The sequence below is a fragment of the Poromitra crassiceps genome (assembly GCF_964638095.1).
Source record: "Poromitra crassiceps genome assembly, chromosome: 5".
NCBI classification, from domain to species: Eukaryota; Metazoa; Chordata; class Actinopteri; order Beryciformes; family Melamphaidae; genus Poromitra; species Poromitra crassiceps.
Genome location: NC_139642.1, coordinates 63,998,782 through 64,021,281, shown reverse-complemented (window position 1 = coordinate 64,021,281; position 22,500 = coordinate 63,998,782). Strand labels below are relative to the sequence as shown.

Below are 22,500 nucleotides of genomic sequence, written 5' to 3'. Positions count from 1 at the left end.
CCTGTACTGGGATGACTGGTTCTGTTGGATGTTTTCAGAATGACCTGTACTGGGATGACTGGTCCAGAATGGGGATCTTCAAAGCTCCCAAAGCTGGCTCCCAAAACAACGAGCTGATTGTTGGCAGACTGACTGGAGTCATGGACCTCAAGATCTTCTACAAGGGAAAGAGCAGAGGTGAGGAATGGAACAGGAGTGGAATAGAAAGAGGAATTGTAGCCAGAAAGCTTGGTATGGATCTTAGTTAGTTATTAGTGTAATAAATGAAGGCATGTTCAGAGCGGTTTATTCAAAGTTGGAAGCATTTACTCCTTTAGTTTGGAAACAGGGTTCGGCTCAGTCCTGGTCCTCCTGAAGTCCACAGGACAGACAGTCCTGGTCCTCCTAAAGTCCACAGGACAGAGGACATCATCAGAATCAGCCACAGCAAAAGACACCAAAACACAAAACACAAGGATTTGTTGTTCTATTTCATCCCTGCTGACTGCCAGAGGCGGTGCTTAAGCACTGAATATTCCCCTTCGCGCATGCGCAGTTCGAGTATTGTATACCAACAATGTCACCTGTGACCCCCTGGATGACCGGACAGAGGTTATATCTTCCGGTGTCATCAGGGATCATTTCCTTTCAACTTCTCGCGCGCAGAGTGCTTTTGAAAGCATTACCGAGATACTTCATATTAAAACGTTAAATCCGTTGCTAGTAGTTCCGCGGCCGTTGTTGGTCGGAGCAGCGAACGTTCGCCCTCCAGGAGCTGCGACGGAAATATCTTCCTCGTATGAGAGGAGTTATTTTTTGTTCAGGTGGACGCTGCGGCGTTCTTTCGCCGGTAAGGCAGTGTTTTCCACTTCCCTCTCCGGACAAGGTGAGGTGACTTCATAATTGTTTGCAAAGCTGTATCTTCAACGATACCTACTGCTGCAGACTTGCCGGTGAGTGTTGCGTTGCGCAGCCTCCTCCCGGCATTACAAGTGTGGGGGTTGCGTTAGCGCTTCCCGGTTGTTATTAGTTATCGTTATTGTTATGTAACTTGAATAAACCTCTGTTGGGGAAGGCTGCGTGCGCGCTCCCTCTTCCCAGCATATGGCCTCATTTTGTTCATTAACGTTATAGCTTCAGCTCTATGATTAGAGTTTTTTCGTTGTAAGAGTGGTTAAAAGAAAAAAAAAAAAAAGAAAAAAAAAAAGAAATAGCCTCTGCTGGTGTAGGCAGCGTACGCGCTCCCTTCCCCCAGTATATGGTCTCATTCTGTTCACTAACGTTATAGCGTCAGCGCTGTGAGTAGTGTTTTCATTTTGGATGAGTTTAGATGTTTTGTTTGGCTAACCACTGCTAGTGACAGTAATATTAATTAAGATATATATTAATTAATTACATTGTGTGTATATATATATAGGCTACTGTGTGAGTAAGCCTCTGCTGCCTGCTGGTATAGGCAGCGTACGCGCTCCCTCCCCCCAGCATACAGCATCTACAGTAGGGACCAGTGGCGTCCGCGCTCTGGGCTAACTGTAAAGGGTGTGCATTAGCCGGTGTGGCGGTGTTCCTAACTGGTGCCACCATGATGGATAATGCACATTATTGCACATCCTGTGAGGCCCCTCTGCAGCCAGAGGATGGCCATGATCTCTGCCCCGCGTGCCTTGGTCCTGTGCACCTGAGGGAGGCACTGTCGGACAATCCATGCATGAACTGCAGCTACATGCCTAGGGCAGTTAGGGCTGTCAGACTGGCAGAGCTGGAACACCCAATGGGCGAAGGTGACATCCCCCCATCGGGCCAAGTGTCTCCGCTCCAACGTAGGAGCTCTAGGCGTCTGGCTGAGGCCGCTGCGGTTGGACCCTCCAAGAAAAAGACGAAGTCTGACCGCAGTGGGCTGTCATCAAAGGTGGCTCAGCTGTCCGCTGAGCTGGCCCAGATGAGGTCCATGCTCATGGCTCAGCAGCCTGGTGTCCTCTCAGAGGAGGCTGAGGTGCCCACTCCTCCAATGCCGGTGCTTGCCCCAGAGGAGGATACACTCTCCCTGGCAGCTTCTGCGACTCACTTTCATGATTATGGGGAAGACTCATTGGATGGGGTCTCCCGGGCCTCAGGGCCGGGCTCCCATTCCTCCGCTCACAGTTCGCTGACTGAGACGGAGGACCGCCCCATGCGTACGGTCATGCGCAGGGCGCTAGATCACCTACGCATGGAGATACCGCAGCAGGCGGAATGGGCTCCCGCAAGCGCCTTCTTCAGGCGCAGGCCAGCCTCCACTGCCTTTGAGGTCCCTCACTCAGTGGACTACATAAGGGAGTTGCAGGCCTGTTGGAGGGACACTGGAGCTTGCTCCCGTCTCTCTGCTGATGGTCGAACCCTGGCAGCCATGCACGACACGGCAAGAGTTGGCCTGGATCACATGCCAGCTATGGAGCCTGCCATCGCATCCCTCATTGTTTCCCCCGATGAGGCTCTGCGAAGGGATGCTAGGTGCCCCCGACCCCAGTGTCGGATGACTGACGACCTTCTCACAAGGGCTTATGGTGCGGGAGCTCGGGCCGGTCGTATAGGCAACTCCCTGTCACACCTCATGCTCGCCCTCTCTGCTTCACTACAGGAGGGCAATGTGAATGCGGACTCCGTGGCCTTCTGTGATGCGTCACTGGAGGCGTTCGGCCTTATGTCCAGGGAAATTGGACGAATGATGTCCATCCTGGTCCAAACTCGTCGCCAAGTCTGGCTTTCACAGTCTAATTTGACTGAGGCGTCGAGGAGGACTCTCCGTAGCCTCCCAGTGGAGCCAGGAGAGATGTTCGGGTCAGCGGCACAGGAAGCGCTGGAACGAACCATCCAGGCTGGGCAGACCAGACAGCAACTGGCAGGTCTTCGCCGTATGCCTCCGCCCACCAGGCCCAGGGGCCCCTCGGCTGCTCCCCGAGCCCGCTTTCCACCACCAGAGCACATCAGTAGCCGTCGTGAACCTCAGCAGTACACGCAGAGGCGGGGCCGTGACTTTCGGCCCTCCAATCGGCCTCGGGCCCCGGACCCTGTCCGTCCCCCCTTCAGGGCCCCTAGGGGCCGGCGGGGCGGACATTGAAGCCGCGCGGCCGGCTGTCGGATATTTTTTCCATCAGCAGCTCAGGTACTGGGCTGCTCATGCTTCAGACCCGTGGGTGGTTGCCACCTTAACCCACGGGTACAAGCTTCAATTCCGACGCCGGCCCCCAACATCCAGCCGGGTCAAAATTACCATCATACACGACCCGGTGAAAGCCATAGCCTTAGACCAGGAGTTGGCTGCCCTCCTGGCCAAGGGTGCCATCGAGGCTGTAGACCCTCTGTCGCACCCCAGGGGGTTCTACTCGACATACTTCCTCGTGCCGAAAAAGACTGGCGGATTTCGTCCAGTCTTGGACCTGAGGGAACTCAACAAAGTCATGAAGGTCATGCCCTTCCATATGTTGACCACGGCAGACGTTCTGCGAACTGTAGCCCGTGGAGAGTGGTTCACATCCATAGACCTGAAAGACGCTTATTTTCATGTCCCCATTGCCCATCAACACCGGCAGTTTCTGTGGGCTTGCTGTCGCTGCGCCCCCTGCAGAGGTGGCTGAACGGCTTCCGCTTGGACGGCAAGCGGCACAGACACAGAAAGGTCAGAGTGGCACAGCAGTGTCTCCTCGCCCTAGCCCCGTGGAGGGACGGGGCCTATATGGCAAGGGGGGTCCCTATGGGCTCCATCCCGTCCCGCAGGGAGACTGTCACCACAGATGCCTGCCCCGCAGGATGGGGTGCAGTGTGGCAGAGCAGGACGGCTCGCGGGCAGTGGTCTGGGGAAGACCGCGCCGGACACATCAATGTGCTGGAGCTGCGAGCAGTGCACCTAGCTCTCAAGAACTTCCTGCCATACCTGAGGGGCAGGCACGTCCTCATTCGGTCAGACAACACCTCGACCATCTATCATATAAACCATCAGGGTGGAACCAAGTCGGCACGGCTGCTGCAAGTGTCAAGGGACCTCCTGACATGGGCGGCCCCCCGCCTGATCAGCCTACGGGCAATATATCTACCGGGAGAGCAGAACCACTTGGCAGACTTCCTCTCCCGTCAAAAGCCTCCATCGGGGGAGTGGTGCCTCAACCCAGAGGTGGTGCACACAGTCTGGAGCCGCTTCGGCAGAGCAGAGGTGGACCTCTTCGCCTCAGAGGTGTCGACTCACTGCCCTCTATGGTTCTCCTTAGCGGAGACAACCAGCCCTCTGGGCCAGGATGCACTGGCTCATCCTTGGCCAGAGGGTCTTCTATATGCCTTCCCACCACTTCCTCTGATTCGGCTAGTACTTCAGAGAGTTCTTCAGGAGGGCCACAGGATTCTGTTGGTGGCCCCCTTCTGGCCAGGGAGGACATGGTTCCCTTTGCTGCACAGACTCTGTCGCAGCGCTCCATGGCGCCTCCCCGACAGGAGAGATCTCCTGTCCCAACTGGAAGGTCAGATCTGGCATCCCAATCCCCAACGCCTCCAGCTGTGCGTTTGGCTGCTGGAGGGCCCGAACCACTACTCAGCAGCTGTGTAGACCCTGTCAGGCATACTATAATGAATGCAAGGGCGCCATCCACTCGTCTGCAGTACGACAACAGATGGAAGCTATTTTACAACTGGTGTATGGGTCGGAGCGAGGACCCAGTACATTGTTCTGTGCCTACTGTCCTTGAGTTCCTGCAGTCCCTCCTGGACAAAGGCCGGGCTCCTGCTACTCTGAAAGTGTACGTAGCGGCAATATCGTGTCGACATGCCAGAGTCGACAATGGCACAGTGGGGAGCCACAGTCTGGTGTCCCTCTTCCTGAAGGGGGCTCAGAGGTTGCATCCTCCAAGAGCCCCGAGAATCCCAGCATGGGATCTTCCCCTGGTGCTGGATGCTCTATGCAGGCCTCCCTTTGAGCCCATGGCACAGGCGGAGCTAAAGTGGGTGTCATGCAAGACTGCATTCCTCCTGGCCATTACCTCAGCAAAGCGTGTCAGTGAGCTGCACGCCCTGTCTGTCAGTGTCTCATGTCTGAGGTGGAACTCAGATGGCTCGGGGGTCACTCTGTGGCCAAACACAGCATTCCTCCCTAAGGTGCTGTCGCACTCACACCTCAACCAGCCAATACGGCTTGCACGATTTGACCCCCCACCAGGAGAGAGGGGGGACAAGCGGGAACTGCTGTGCCCAGTGCGGGCCCTAAGAGCCTATATTACAGCTACCATGTGCATTCGACAGTCAGAACAGCTCTTCCTCTGTTATGGTGGCCCTAACAAAGGTTGCGCTCTCTCCAAACAGCGTCTGTCCCACTGGATTGTGGACGCTATCAGCTATGCCTATGGGGCGAGTAACCGCCTCCTGCCATCCGGCGTGAGGGGCCATTCTACCAGGAGTGTCTCCACATCATGGGCTGCCCTGAGAGGGGTATCCCTGGGGGACATATGTGCGGCTGCCTCATGGGCGTCACCAGACACTTTCTCCAGGTTCTACCGGGTGAATGTTGCCACTCCCCATCCACTGGGCGTGGTCCTGGTGCCAGAATCCTCTGATTATACTCATTGAGGTGGGTACTCAGGATTCCTCGTGACTTTGCTGGTATAAGTCATTCAGTGCTTAAGCACCGCCTCTGGCGGTCAGCAGGGATGAAATAGAACGAAAGTTACGTATGTAACTACGGTTCTATGAATCCCGAATGACCGCCAGAGCGCTCTGTCACTCAGAATCCTCGTGTGCTCGCGAGAAGTTTCTGTAGGAAATGATCCCTGATGACACCGGAAGATATAACCTCTGTCCGGTCATCCAGGGGGTCACAGGTGACATTGTTGGTATACAATACTCGAACTGCGCATGCGCGAAGGGGAATATTCAGTGCTTAAGCACCGCCTCTGGCGGTCATTCGGGATTCATAGAACCGTAGTTACATACGTAACTTTCGGTTTAAGGGGTCAGATGATTCAGCAGTTGCTCATCAAGGCCAGTGTTACAAAATGAAGTGAGGATGCTGCAGTCTGGACGGAGGCTCATTCAGATAGTTATTATTATTATGATTATGATTATTATTATATTTTCAATTCTAGTTTTTATTATTTATTCAGAAAGACAAAACACACATGAGTGTACTTCCTCCACTAGGTCATAATGCATGTGCTGACCAGCCCTGCAGCCTGCTGTGTCTGCCTCAGCCTGGACACCGCCACACCTGCGTCTGCCCCGATGGTGCCCCGACCATGACCATGCCCAACGGAGAGCTGCAGTGCCAGTGTCCCACCGGCTACCAGCTCCACAATAGCACCTGTGTCAAGACAGGTGAGACACACACACACACACGCACACGCACACGCACACACACACACATGCACACGCACACACACACACGCACGCACACACACACACACACACACACACACACACGGCAAAATCACAATGATCTTGTTCCCTGTGACCCCCAAACATGTTATTCTATATTCTTTCCTGCAATAAAGCGTTTCAGATTCAGCGTTGTGACACCTTATAAATGGAACAGACTGCAAAGTTCTTTGAAATGCATGCCCACCTCAATATATCTATATATATATTTTACAGTGATTGTTAATAATAATAATAATTCATTTGATTTATAAGGCGCTTTTCAATGACCCAAAGACGCTGACACAGTATGAGTACATAGAAAGCAAGATCACAACACGCAACAGATACAAGTAACACTTAACACATTGATCGGGGATATATGGAAACAGAGGGGAGGGAGGGAGGGACAGGGGCCAGACAGAAGAGAGGGAAGTGGAAAAAGGGGGAGGAGGCGAGGTAGGAAGAGGTGGTTCAGGGTAGGGGAGGTTGTAAGGGAGACCTTGATCTTAGTCAGACAACCTGATCCGTTATAGGATAACGGGGAAAAGAGAAAAGACAAATGTTGCATATGATTGGATGTTCCCTCTTTTCCTCCAATCAGAGCACAGCTGTTTGCCCAACCAGTACCGCTGCTCCAATGGCCGCTGCATCAGCAGCATCTGGAAGTGCGACAGCGACAACGACTGCGGGGACATGAGCGACGAGCGAGAGTGCCGTAAGTGTTTGGCCAGAAGAAATACAACTGTTGTTGTTGTTGTTGTTGTTGTTGTTGTTGTTGTTGTTGTCTTTTATTTTGTGACTGTTGTGCTTGTTTGTTTCAGCCACTACAACCTGTGACCCATCCAACCAGTTCCGCTGCATGGCCTCGGGCTCCTGCATCCCACTGGCCTTCAAGTGTGACCATGAGGACGACTGTGGGGACAACAGTGATGAGGAACACTGTGGTAAGATGTCCTGCCTGTCTCTCTGTCTGATTGATTGATTGATTATTTTTATTATGGATATAAAAGACAGCAAAATCCAAGGGATAGACATGTAAAAGTGCCGACACTCATTTCCAACATGGTCCCTGGTTTTAGAAAACAGGACATACAGTAACACATTAAGTAACAGTAACACATTACATCAAATAAACAATACAGATCAATCGAGAATAAAAAGAAACAAGAGATGCAAGCAACACAAGTTCAGAAACCAGTTAAACCAAAGCCTCAGCACGCTACTCTAGCTTACTCAGCAGTAGGAATCTTCTCACAAGGTTCTTAAAACCGCTCAGAGAATTCACAGACAATGGGGTAATTTCGTTGGGGATCTTGTTCCACTCCTCCCCCCTCGTATAGACGAATGTACTTCTCCCCACCTTGCTTTTTAGATTGGGTAGTTTCAAGTAGGGGTGGGAATCACCAGATGCCCACGATACGATACTAAAACGATACTTGAGTCACGATACGATAGTATTGCGATATCGCCGATATAGCGATATATTGAATATTGCGATATTTCGATATATTGTCTATATACTCCTTTTCCTACCTTTTCCTTGACCTCACCGGAAGTAAAACATGCAGTGTTTTATTGTTTTGTTTTGTTTTTGCCCCACACGTAGGCTACATTATTAAGCTTCTCTGGACTCAATACGCCACTGCAGGCGCGGACTGCAACATCGGGCACTTCGGGCAGATGCCCGGTGGCATGGCCTGCAAAAAAATAAATATATATATATATATATATATATATATATATATATATATATATATATATATATATAATATCGATACTTGGCGTCCAAATATCGATACAATATCGTCAGGCAAAATATCGCGATACTATGGTGTATCGATTTTTTCCCCCACCCCTAGTTTCAAGTCCGCTACACCAGCTCTCGTGTTCAGACCATGAGCGTCCCGAACAAACTGAAAATACTTGGTAAAGTAATTTTGACAAAGGTCATGCAATATTTTATAGACCATGATGAGTTTAATCTGTTGAACTCTACTTTCAACGGGGAGCCAATTCAACTCTTTAAGATAAATTGGGCTGATGTGCGTTCTTGACCTGAGGTTAAGAATAACCCTCATTAGTTTTTGCTTTTGATCTTTTAGTTAAACCACTGTACCAGGAGATACAGGTGTAGTCATAGTGACATTAAACCACTGTACCAGGATATACAGGTGTAGTCATAGTGACATTAAACCACTGTACCAGGAGATACAGGTGTAGTCATAGTGACATTAAACCACTGTACCAGGATATACAGGTGTAGTCATAGTGACATTAAACCACTGTACCAGGATATACAGGTGTAGTCATAGTGACATTAAACCACTGTACCAGGATATACAGGTGTAGTCATAGTGACATTAAACCACTGTACCAGGATATACAGGTGTAGTCATAGTGACATTAAACCACTGTACCAGGATATACAGGTGTAGTCATAGTGACATTAAACCACTGTACCAGGATATACAGGTGTAGTCATAGTGACATTAAACCACTGTACCAGGATATACAGGTGTAGTCATAGTGACATTAAACCACTGTACCAGGATATACAGGTGTAGTCATAGTGACATTAAACCACTGTACCAGGATATACAGGTGTAGTCATAGTGACATTAAACCACTGTACCAGGAGATACAGGTGGAGTCATAGCGACCATGAGGACGACTGTGGAGATGACATAGATGAGGAACATTATTGGTCAGGTAGAGTTCAACAGTCCTTTTGTCAAAATGACTTGACTTTCAGTTTGTTCAGGACACAGTCCTGTAAGTCTGCCAATTCCCTGAATGGTTTTAAAAACCTTCTGAAAAAAATCTTGCTGAGTAAGCTAGAGTAATGTATTGAGCCTTTCGTTGGAATGTTGTGATGCTCAAAGCACCAAAAAAAATTAAATACATTTGAAAAACTCATGTCTCTTACCAGAAATCATGACTTGGTTATTCATACTCAAGATAATCCACAGTCCTTGTTCTGATCAATATCATGTAGGAACTATTTTCTTTAGGCCAAACTACAGTACAAGCAGGTAGCAGCTAAGGCGCAAAAGCTAGTGTGTCCCTTAGCTGCTACCTAGTGTGTAGCTGCCACCTGCTAGCATGTGCGTCCCTTATGATCTATTATTGTATGACATTTCTAATGATTACATTCATTCATTCATTCATTCATGATTACGTTCACTAAATTGATTGGATCTTATTTTTTGCAAACACTAAGTGTGTTGTTGATGCGTTTGCCAGAGTCTCACCAGTGTGGCCCCGGCTAAATGTGTTGTTGATGCGTTTGCCAGAGTCTCACCAGTGTGGCCCCGGCTAAATGTGTTGTTGATGCGTTTGCCAGAGTCTCACCAGTGTGGCCCCGGCTAAATGTGTTGTTGATGCGTTTGCCAGAGTCTCACCAGTGTGGCCCCGGGGAGTTCACGTGCGCTCGGGGCGTCTGTATCCGTGAGGCGTGGCGCTGCGATGGAGACAACGACTGCAGGGACTGGTCAGACGAGGCCAACTGTACAGGTGACAGAGGAGCACATCCTATCCTACCACCTTAACACACCAAGGTGCAGCTAAAGCCTCAACATCTCTTCCAGTGGGCCTTAAAGTCAAGTTTAAATACATGTATGTGAGGATTTCTCTGTCCATTCACACACAAAATGGATAGAAGGGCTTCCCTGCAGTGTGCTGGTGAGAGGTTTATATAGACTACGAAATAACCTTCATACCTGTGAGTGCACAGTTCAGAGTGAAATGCATGTGAAAATGCTACATCATCTTTTGGCACAGAAATGTGTTTTCCAGCCATCATCCAAACAGAATAAAATCATCCATGCGAACATAGAAAGTAAAAAACCATACATATAACAAAACAATTTGCTTAACTCATTGAATGCCATGGACGTCCTTCGACGTCCAATTGAATAGTGACGTAGAGTGCCACGGACGTCCTTCGACGTCCAATGCGTTTTTTGACGGTGGGGCGTCGATCAAAGCCTCCTGCATCTCCTGTACAATTATTGGAGGTATTGGAGGTCTATAACCTATTTTACAAACCCATTAGGTGGCGACAGTGCTCTCCCGATGAGATAAAGTGGAGTAGAAACACAGAAGAAGTCGTTTGGGGAAACGGAAACGCGGTGGTCCTTTGTAGTGAGCGGCGATCCTTTGATGAGGCAGACATGGCGAAGCGTAAGAGGAAACCCGAGAAGTACAAGCAGCTTACTCTGCAAGAGAGCTTGTATTCTGTGCCTAAACGTGTGGCGATCGCTGGAGAAGGCACTAGTGGTGATACCGGTGCCACCACTTCTGGTGGCGACCAGGAAAAAACTTTTCCCACTGCAGAAACCACGGTGCAGCTTGGTGGAGCTAACGGTAGCCCAGCGCGCTCTTCATCTCAGCGTACAGTGATCGATGCACAGACTGCCTCTGTTGCTAGTGCTACCATGGCACCCCGTAGAGTGATCGACGCACAGATGGGACTGGCTGCCTCTGTTGCTAGTGCTACCATGGCACCCCGTAGAGTGATCGACGCACAGATGGGACTGGCTGCCTCTGTTGCTAGTGCTACCATGGCACCCCGTAGAGTGATCGACGCACAGATGGGACTGGCTGCCTCTGTTGCTACCACGGCACCCACCACCAGAGGTAACGTTAGACCTGGACGCTCTTCCTCTCAGCGTACAGTGATCCATGCACAGATGGGACTGGCTGCCTCTGTTGCTAGTGCTACCACGGCACCCCGTAGAGTGATCGACGCACAGATGGGACTGGCTGCCTCTGTTGCTACCACGGCACCCACCACCAGAGGTAACGTTAGACCGGCGGCCTCTTTTACTGCCACGGGACCCACCACCAGAGCTAACGTTAGATCTGGGCGCTCTTCACAGATGGGACCTGCGGCCTCTGTTACCACCACCACAGAGCGTGGGAGAGCTAGGAGTAGGCGGGTGCGTTATCCCTCTCAGCGTGCAGAAGAACAAGTGATCGATGTAGACACCAGAGCCGTTAGACCGGGGTGCTCTTCCTCTCAGCGTAGCGTTAGCTCTCCACCCACCACAGTGAAGCATGGTGGAGTGCGCGCTTCCTCTCAGCGTGCAGAAGAAAGAGATGAAGAAGACGATGGTACTGGGGAAGAATCGGACATATTTTCATCTCAGCCAACTGAAACTTCAGATACGTCGGATGAATTCAGTGAGCCAGATCCCGATTCATCCGACGAGTGGTTGCCTGATTATGGATCTGCAGGTAGCAGAGATTCGTCGCCTGACGGAGGTAGCAGAGATTCGTCGCCTGACACACGCAGCAGAGCAGGTAAAACTTTTTTTCTAAATAGCCATAACATTGCAATAACACAATGTATATTTATGGTAGATATATTTCCACAGATCATGGATTGAGCAGGTTCAGGCATTATAGTCAGTAAAACTACAGCAATAAAACTGTGGTCAATTGTGGTTGATAATTGTAGCCTATATATTTCTACAGACTGTGGATCGAGCAGAGACACTCCCACGGCTTCCACGGGCAGTGCAAGGAAGACAGGTAATATATATATATATATATATATATATCCTACACATCATAAAACCAAGCAATAATGAAATGTATTTATGATAATTTATATATATATTTCAATAATTTACAGCTCCTACATCGAGGAGAACACCCACTCCCACTCCCACATCCACAAGGACAAGGAAGAAAGGTAAAAAAAATATACATATATATATATATATATATACACATAACCAAGCAATAAAAAATGTATTTGATAATTATATATATTTCAATCATTTACAGTTGCATCGAGCAGAGGTGGGGAAGATGCAGGCTGGCAGGAGGCAGACTGGGAACCAAACCCGATCCCCTTCAGTGCAAGGCGTGGACCCCAGAATGCTGCTGCGGAGCTGGATTCCGGCCTGCCAGCTGACTTCCTGGAGCTGTTCCTGACAGACGAGCTGCTCCAGCACATTGTGGACCAGACAAACAATTTTGCCACTCAGTATCTCCAAGCACACCCAGACAGTCTGCCACATAGCAGGGGTAATGCGTGGAAACCAGTGTCAGTCTCAGAACTGAAAACATTTTTTGGACTAACGTTCATCACTGGTTATATAAAGAAACCAAGCATTGCGTTGTATTGGAGTACTGAGGAAATAGATGCCACACCCTATTTCAATAAGACAATGGCAAGGAACCGGTTCCAATTGATCTGGCGCTTCCTTCATTACAGTGACAGTGCAGCACAGGATGCGACGGACAAAATGACTAAAGTCCGTCCTGTGTTGAACTATTTAGTCAACAAGTTCAAGGAGCTGTATCAACCAGGTCAAAACATTTGTATTGATGAGGGTATGATGCTGTGGAGGGGCCGTCTGTCATTCAAGGTGTACAACCCCCTGAAGCCGGTAAAGTATGGCATCAAATCGTATATACTGTGTGACTCTGCCACAGGGTACTGCTTCAACATGCAGCCATATGTTGGGGTACCCAGCACTCTGCCAGACACTGTGTTCTCGCTCCTCGATCGCCTGCCAGGTCATGGTTACACGCTCTACATGGACAACTTTTACAACTCTGTTGCACTGTGTGAGCGTTTACTGGGAGCAAAAACCAATGTGTGTGGAACGCTGAGGAAAAATAGGGGGGAACCTCCGATCATCAGGGAGGTGACAAAGGCTGAGCTGGGGGTGGGGGGAAAAGTTGTGCGTCACAATGAGAGGGTGATGGTTTTAGCTTGGCAGGATAAACGGCTCGTGAAGATGGTGACAACGTGCCACAAAGACACCATGCAGAGCGTGGACGTGTGGCAGAAGGGACAGACAAGCAAAGTGGCTCAGCTCAAGCCAGAGTGTGTTGTAGCATACAACTCCTCCATGAATGGGGTGGATAGGTTGGACCAAAACATAGCCTACTACCCCTTCATCCGGAAGACACTGAACTGGCCCAAGAAGTTTGTAGCATATCTGTTCCAAGTGTGCATGTTCAACGCCTACATCCTCTACAAAGCCAGGAACCCAGGGGAGTGTAAAACCCTCTTGGAGTTCATGCGGAGGGTGGTGAAGTCATGGACCTCAAAGCTACCTGTGGAGGAGGAGGAGGAGGAGGAGGAAGTTGCAGTTGAGGGGGGTGAGGCACGCAGGGCACCATACAGGACCGACCCAGACTGCAGGCTCAATATCCCGGTTGGCAAACACATTCTGGATTACCTGCGGCCCACCAGCAAGGCAAGACCAGCAAGAAGGTGTAAGGTCTGCACAAGCAGGGGCAAGCGCAGCGAGACCAAAATAAGGTGCAAGACCTGTGATGTCGCCTTGCACTCAGGAGTGTGTTTCATAGCTTACCACACTCAGCTGGACTACTCACATCCATAACTGTACATCATAACAATAACTTTGAACTGGACTTGCATCGTTGCAGCATCCCATAGTACATACATAACTGTACAAATTTATTTTCTTTTTTTCTCAAAATAACTGAACTGTACTTTGAACATTTGAACTGTTCGATGAAGACCATGGTACTACTGGTAAACAGATGGGACCGGCGGCCTCTGTTAGCACGGTGTGCTTTTCCTCTCAGCGTGGAGTGATTGATGAAGACCATGGTACTACTGGTAAACAGATGGGACCGGCGGCCTCTGTTACCATTTGAACTGTTCTTTGAACATTTTTGGTCAAGGGGATTTGAATTTGAATTATTCAACAAAGTTGTGCATTTTGAAATGCTTACACATGTTGTACACACGTGTATAGCGCCACCTATGGATGAATCCTGCCCATTCTTTCTGGCATAGTCACTCATGGTCTCTACTTGCCGTATGTAAATTTTTATATTTTTTGGTGAAGGGGTTTTTGAATTATTCAATAAAAACTTTGGAAACAGCCAAAGTGACGATCCCACAGAGCTGCTGTTGCAGCTAAAAAATAATATTTTGCTATGAAAATTCCTTTGTTTTTGCTGTTTTATTGAAGGAAATGACTGTTCAAATGTTTTAGGTGTCACTAAACCAGAAAATATTAGGTTCAGAGTCAGTGATGTGCTTGAAATGTTTCCTTTCACAAAAGTGTGATTATCTCAGCTTCTAAGTTGAAACGGCTGTTTTTCCTCAAATCAACCCATCTTCTCCGGCTGATAACTAAAGAACGGAAAATGGTATCAATAAACTTTTTTTTTCTGATGATACAATAGAGTCTCCTTGTTCTTTTTGCATGTTCAGTGTTTACATAGTAATATCACACAATATTCTGTGGGCCTCGAGAAATCACTGAAAACGCTCTGAAAACTCTGGCACTGGGAGCGTCCGTTCTCCAAAAGTGGCTGGCACTCAATGAGTTAAATACAAATCCACCATCTACAGTATACTGTACATCAGGGCTTTTCAAAGTGTGGGAGACTGAGCCTCCGCTCAGAGAACATATAGACGCCTGCAGATATTTTCTTCTTTCTGATTTTTCCGCGTCACAACCGCTGGCATACATGATTCACCATGATGGCAATAATTCATATATATTTTTTATATATTTTTTATTTTCAATTTTTATAGAACAACATTACGAACAAGACAAACAGGCTCAGACACAGGAAAAGAAAGAAAAGAAAAAAAACATACATCATTGACATTCATCGTTACAACTTGGTGCTACCAGCTGCACAAGGTGCTTATGTGTTTGCAAGAGACAATGCGCATGAGAACCCACGCAAGGGTTCCACGAGACACCACCCCTAACCTCAGTCACTTATCATTCTTAACCTCCTCAAAGTAGCCAAAAACGGCTCCCAGACAGTTGAGAACATTTTGAACGAGTTGGTTCTCAGGGACCTGAGTCTCTCCATCTGTATTACAGGAATCATGTCCTTCAGCCACACCTGAAAAGAAGGTGAAGAGGACTTCCATTCCTTCAGAATGAGTCTTTTGGCAACAGTTGTCCCCAGTGTCAGAGATCGTTGCACAGCTGTAGGGAAGTTCAGAGAGGACTCAGAGCAGCTGAAGATGGCGAGTTCTGCCTCCGGCTGAAGGGATGAAGCAATAATTCATATTTGATCATACAAATTCAACCCCATCATAAATGACCTTCCCAGTCATCCAATACGCCTCACAGTAACGCACCAATCAAAAAAGCACTTAGATCCATGACATTCTTCTAGACTTGTACAGTGTTTATTTAAGGGTTAAATGCTATATGCTTTAAATGCACCTCTCTCTCTCTAAGCATTGAATCGCTCCCCGTTTGTCCCCAGTGGGCCACCATACATGCGAGGCCAGTAGTTTCCAGTGCCACACGGGCCACTGTATACCCCAGCGCTGGATGTGTGACGGGGACGACGACTGCCAGGATGACTCTGACGAAGACCCCAGATACTGTGGTGAGTAACGTTACACACACCTTAACTCTGACGAAGACCCCAGATACTGTGGTGAGTTAAGTTACACACACCTTAACTCTGACGAAGACCCCAGATACTGTGGTGAGTAACGTTACACACAACCTTAACTCTGACGAAGACCCCAGATACTGTGGTGAGTAACGTTACACACAACCTTAACTCTGACGAAGACCCCAGATACTGTGGTGAGTAACGTTACACACACCTTAACTCTGACGAAGACCCCAGATACTGTGGTGAGTAACGTTACACACAACCTTAACTCTGACGAAGACCCCAGATACTGTGGTGAGTAACGTTAGACACAACCTTAACTCTGACGAAGACCCCAGATACTGTGGTGAGTAACGTTACACACACCTTAACTCTGACGAAGACCCCAGATACTGTGGTGAGTAACGTTACACACAACCTTAACTCTGACGAAGACCCCAGATACTGTGGTGAGTAACGTTAGACACAACCTTAACTCTGACGAAGACCCCAGATACTGTGGTGAGTTAAGTTACACACACTTTAACTCTGACGAAGACCCCAGATACTGTGGTGAGTAACGTTACACACACCTTAACTCTGACGAAGACCCCAGATACTGTGGTGAGTAACGTTACACACACCTTAACTCTGACGAAGACCCCAGATACTGTGGTGAGTTAAGTTACACACACCTTAACTCTGACGAAGACCCCAGATACTGTGGTGAGTAACGTTACACACAACCTTAACTCTGACGAAGACCCCAGATACTGTGGTGAGTAACGTTAGACACAACCTTAACTCTGACGAAGACCCCAGATACTGTGGTGAGTTAAGTTACACACACTTTAACTCTGACGAAGACCCCAGATACTGTGGTGAGTAACGTTACACACACCTTAACTCTGACGAAGACCCCAGATACTGTGGTGAGTAACGTTACACACACCTTAACTCTGACGAAGACCCCAGATACTGTGGTGAGTAACGTTACTCACACCTTAACTCTGACGAAGACCCCAGATACTGTGGTGAGTAACGTTACACACACCTTAACTCTGACGAAGACCCCAGATACTGTGGTGAGTAACGTTAGACACACCTTAACTCTGACAAAGACCCCAGATACTGTGGTGAGTAACGTTACTCACACCTTAACTCTGACGAAGACCCCAGATACTGTGGTGAGTAACGTTACACACACCTTAACTCTGACGAAGACCCCAGATACTGTGGTGAGTAACGTTAGACACAACCTTAACTCTGACGAAGACCCCAGATACTGTGGTGAGTTAAGTTACACACACCTTAACTCTGACGAAGACCCCAGATACTGTGGTGAGTAACGTTACTCACACCTTAACTCTGACGAAGACACCAGATACTGTGGTGAGTTAAGTTACACACACCTTAACTCTGACGAAGACCCCAGATACTGTGGTGAGTTAAGTTACACACACCTTAACTCTGACGAAGACCCCAGATACTGTGGTGAGTTAAGTTACACACACCTTAACTCTGACGAAGACCCCAGATACTGTGGTGAGTTAAGTTACACACACCTTAACTCTGACGAAGACCCCAGATACTGTGGTGAGTAACGTTACTCACACCTTAACTCTGACGAAGACCCCAGATACTGTGGTGAGTAACGTTACACACACCTTAACTCTGACGAAGACCCCAGATACTGTGGTGAGTAACGTTAGACACAACCTTAACTCTGACGAAGACCCCAGATACTGTGGTGAGTAACGTTACACACACCTTAACTCTGACGAAGACCCCAGATACTGTGGTGAGTAACGTTACACACACCTTAACTCTGACGAAGACCCCAGATACTGTGGTGAGTAACGTTACTCACACCTTAACTCTGACGAAGACACCAGATACTGTGGTGAGTAACGTTACTCACACCTTAACTCTGACGAAGACCCCAGATACTGTGGTGAGTAACGTTACACACACCTTAACTCTGACGAAGACACCAGATACTGTGGTGAGTAACGTTACTCACACCTTAACTCTGACGAAGACCCCAGATACTGTGGTGAGTAACGTTACACACACCTTAACTCTGACGAAGACCCCAGATACTGTGGTGAGTAACGTTACTCACACCTTAACTCTGACGAAGACCCCAGATACTGTGGTGAGTAACGTTACTCACACCTTAACTCTGACGAAGACCCCAGATACTGTAGTGAGTAACGTTAGACACAACCTTAACTCTGACGAAGACCCCAGATACTGTGGTGAGTAACGTTACACACACCTTAACTCTGACGAAGACCCCAGATACTGTGGTGAGTAACGTTAAGACACACCTTTTAAACATATTGGGCATAAAGAAAACGGTGTCGGTGTCATGCACCTTTGTAGGGCCATATGATTTCAGCAATGCAGAAAAAATGGACGGAAGCATGCAATTTGGTCAAATGTTCCATAATTTGTCTGAAATTGAGAAAAATAGGCTTACAGTAATTATAAAAATCTAAAGTAGACCTAATTATTGTAGTAAGCTCAATGATTTCCTAGTTGTGAAATAGGCCTAGAGAAATGATTCCGTTTTCGATTGGGGTGTTTTGAGATGTGGGTCGGTCTTAACGTGGGACCCTTACATCACCTCACAACTTGGTTTTCACTTTGAGAAACATGTCAAAGAGGCCGAGTCATCAAATAAATGACATGACATGATGAATATGATGTAGTTTGATTTCATAAAGTGTTCCCCCTACAGTATATACTGTACATCTTAGAGTGGCACTGCGACGCCCCCCAACAAGCGGCCGCTGCTGCTAGTCAGGTGTGTTTTTTTTGGGGGGTCGAGGGGCAGTGCGAGGAGAAGAGAGGAGATGTAAACTTAGAGAGGAGAAGAGAGGAGATGTAAACTTAGAGAGGAGAGTTGTTTAGAGTGATGAAAATCTGTTCCTTCGTTTGCACACTCCCTCCCTCCTCAGATCCACACTGACAGTAGCCTACGTGTTCGCTGTCAATCCCAGCACCGATACCTGTGTGTGTGTGTGTGTGTGTGTGTGTGTCTCTCTCTCTCTGTGTGCCAGAGATATTTTGATGATAGTGACAACTCAACTCGCACAAACCCCTTGGGTCTAGCCAATGACGTTTCATAACATTGACAGACAGCCAATCACAAGCTGCCATTTAGGAGACCGGAAGAGTTTTCATAATATTGGCGGAGCCTGGAATGAGCTCTCTCTCTCTCTCTCTCTCTCTCTCTCTCTCATTGGTCTCTGGCCTGGTCATACACAGACTTGTCAAGTGTAGTGCCAAGTCTGCCCACATAAATGGTACATTTTGACTTCCCTCAGAGATGTAACTTGACAGAAAGAAACGTCATGATGACAGATAGTGTGGCAGTTACAAACCGCCACAGATAGGTGGTGCTCAAAGCAGCATGGATTATTATGATCTCACTGTGTGCACTGTGCTGTGTGTGTGTGTGTGTGTGTGTGTGTGTGTGTACGCTGTGCTGTGTGTTGCCAGACGGTGCTCGCTGTAACGGCTTCCGCTGCTCCAACGGTACCTGCCTACCCGCCACTGCCCACTGTAATGGCATCCAGGAGTGTCCAGGGGGCGGCGATGAGCAGAACTGCGGTGAGTGACGGATATAGGATGTAGTCACAAAGTGTCAAAAGACGAGGCGGAGGAGGAAGACATCATGTATAAATGGATTCTAGTCATCTGGTTCTAAAAAAAACAATAATCAGATGAAGGGGACTTTTATAAGAGCAGGTCGTCACTTGAAAACACTTGTCTGAGTTGTGAGGCAGATATACAAACACATGTTTACACATCTCGAAATAGAGTTGAGACAGGTTGTAGATGATAAACACCATTTAAAATAGTCTTTGAAATGCAGAACTTTGTTTACTTGTTTACTTCTATAGATTTTGGAGTAAGACTAACCCATAAGTAACTGAAAGCAAATAGATATGTTGATATTGGGCTTTTATTGAAAATCAGATCTGGTCCAGTCACCTCTGATATAATGGGTATGAGGAGGTTGATCGATTACATATTTATCGTAGAATTGATCAGTACTACAGTGGTTGTCTATGGGAGGCCCTTAACCTCAATTCTAATGCGACATTTTGCTTGCACCAAACACATGTATGCATCAATGTTTTATTATTATTATTATTATTATTATTATTATTATTATTATTATTATTATTATTATTATTATTATGGATCCAGTGGAGAGTTTGAGGGAGGCCTATCCAAAACTGACTGCTTGGAATTGTTTTTGGAATATTGGTATGAAAAGGATTGAATTCGAAGCTACTGAATATCGCCACAAAATATTGTCTTAGAAAACATGTTCAAACATGGCTTTGTATATATATGAATATTGTGTCACTTAGTAGTATGATGCCCTGTTGCTCTCACCATAGACCCTCTGTGTACTCTCTCACCATAGACCCTCTGTGTACTCTCTCACCATAGACCCTCTGTGTACTCTCTCACCATAGAGAGTCAGTATTGTGCCCATCCCCTGCACCAGCTCCCCCTATTGCCCACCCCCGGTACCACAGCCTACAGCTCATCTCTCCCTCCAATCTGTAGCCATTTCACAGCATACCTCAGATCCTTGTGTTCATGATCCCGACTTCCATGCTATCGTTGTCTTATCCCCCAGTGTTATACGTCTTCCTCGACATGTTTCGAGACCAAGGGGCGTTACAGAGGATAATCTGAGACTCATCCCGGCAAATCCTGCTCTTTGTGCCCCCAGGCCTGACATGTTACATGACTTGAATTCGCCACAGGAGTTTCGGGCTTCTTGTGGCTTGAAGCTCTTACATTTAAATATCAGGAGCCTTCTCCCCAAAATGGACTTTATTTCTGTTTTGGTTAATGACACCACCCCAGACATTCTTGTCATCTCAGAAACATGGTTGAGTAGCAAAGTTCTGGATTCTGATGTTGCCTTATCCGGTTTCAATCTCTTCAGAATTGATAGGAGGGCCAAAGGGGGCGGGGTCATTATTTACACTCGAGAACACTTAGTCACCTGCGCTCTCTCAGCCTCCTCCATCCCAAAATGTTTTGAGTGTATAGTACTGGATATCTGTGTAGGAGGCGATGCCCATATCGTTGTCACTGGCGTTTACCGCCCACCCTCTGCACCAAAATCAGCTCTAATCGACCTTGGGAATATGTTGTCCAACTTCGTCTCCTCTGAATTAGTAGTCTTGGGTGACTTGAATCTGGACTGGATCTCAGAGACCTCCACCAGTTTAAAACAGCTTTGCCTGGAACTAAACCTCTCTCAACTCATTCATCACCCCACACGACCAAACGTAAAAAACCCTTCGAAATCTACTTTGATTGATATCATATTAACCAACAGACCCCTCAAATACCCCCAGAGCGGCGTTTTCCCCCAGAGCGTCAGTGATCACTGCCCCATAGCCTGTGTCAGGACATCAAAAATGTCCATACCCAAAGGCCATGTCACCAAAAAACGCAATTTCAAAGACTTCTCGGAACAGGGTTTTGTACATGATCTATTTCACTCAGACCTAAATCGATTATCCTTAATCCCCGACCCAGAATTAGCCTTGAAACATTTTTCTCATATTTTCACCACTATCACTGATAAACACGCCCCCTATAAAAACTTTAGAGTAAAAAATCGCACAAGTCCCTGGTTCACAGATGAAGTTTCATCTGCCTTGCGACTCCGAGATTCCGCCTGGTCCATTGCCAGATCCACCGGCACCCCGACAGATTGGTCATATTTCAGGAAGCTACGGAACAATTGCATTAGTACAATCAGGAAAGCCAAATCCAATTATTACTTAACCTCCCTCACTAACGCTCAAGGAAATACAGCCAGTTTTTGGAAAACCATTAAATCAATGAAAACCACGTCCACCTCCGCTCTCCCTCCTCAGATCAACGGTGAAAATGGAGTCATTTCGGACAAATCGCAGATATGTGATACATTTAATCAACATTTTGCATCTGCTAGTCATTTATTTGATAGGCATTCTGCCAGTTCTGCTCCCGTGACTCATACCCATGACCAAACGGGAAAGCACGCGATCACACCACCCCCCTTCACCCTCATTGATAGTTTCTCATTTAGACAATTAGATAACCATGAAGTCCTCAAAACCCTCTCACATCTGAACATTAAGAAATCTAAAGGCGAGGATGACATAGCCCCATCTCTCCTACGCCTTAGTGCTCAGTTGATCTCCGCTCCGCTTGCCCACATCTTCAACTTGACATTCACTTCCGGTGAAATTCCATCTATCTGGAAAACTGCTCAGGTCACACCCCTGCTTAAAGGAGGTGACCCCAGCGACCTGGATAACTATCGTCCCATTTCTAGACTGTGCTGCTTAGCCAAGGTTCTGGAAACCTTGGCGAACCAACAACTTCGGGACTACTTAGACACATATAATATCCTTCATCCCCATCAATCAGGGTTTAGACCCGGTCATAGCACCATTACCGCCACATCATTAGTTATAAACAATATTCTGAATTGCCTCGACAGCCGCCAGCATTGCGCTGCCCTATTCATTGACCTCTCCAAAGCCTTTGACACAGTGAACCATGGAATTTTATTAAATAAACTGTCCTCCATCGGCCTGGACGATCTCTCCATCAGGTGGTTTTCCAGCTACCTCTCTGGGAGAAAGCAGGCTGTTGTTGTCGGTAACAACAAATCCAGTCCTCTCTTAATTGACAATGGTGTCCCGCAAGGATCTATCTCTGGCCCAATCCTGTTCACCCTATACATAAATAGTATTT

General features: G+C 47.6%; 1 protein-coding gene across 2 annotated transcripts in view; it reads left to right on the top strand.

Annotated features, from left to right (window-relative positions):
* The window catches only part of sorl1 (sortilin-related receptor, L(DLR class) A repeats containing), a 144,311-nt gene that overhangs the window by 93,583 nt on the left and 28,228 nt on the right, over positions 1–22,500 (top strand). For both annotated transcript variants that reach the window (XM_083637844.1, XM_083637845.1), the window contains 7 exons: positions 39–177; positions 6,136–6,309; positions 6,953–7,066; positions 7,173–7,295; positions 9,745–9,864; positions 15,586–15,711; positions 19,216–19,326. In XM_083637844.1, the coding sequence (XP_083493970.1) occupies positions 39–177; positions 6,136–6,309; positions 6,953–7,066; positions 7,173–7,295; positions 9,745–9,864; positions 15,586–15,711; positions 19,216–19,326 (907 nt within the window). The remainder of the gene's footprint in view (positions 1–38; positions 178–6,135; positions 6,310–6,952; positions 7,067–7,172; positions 7,296–9,744; positions 9,865–15,585; positions 15,712–19,215; positions 19,327–22,500) is intronic.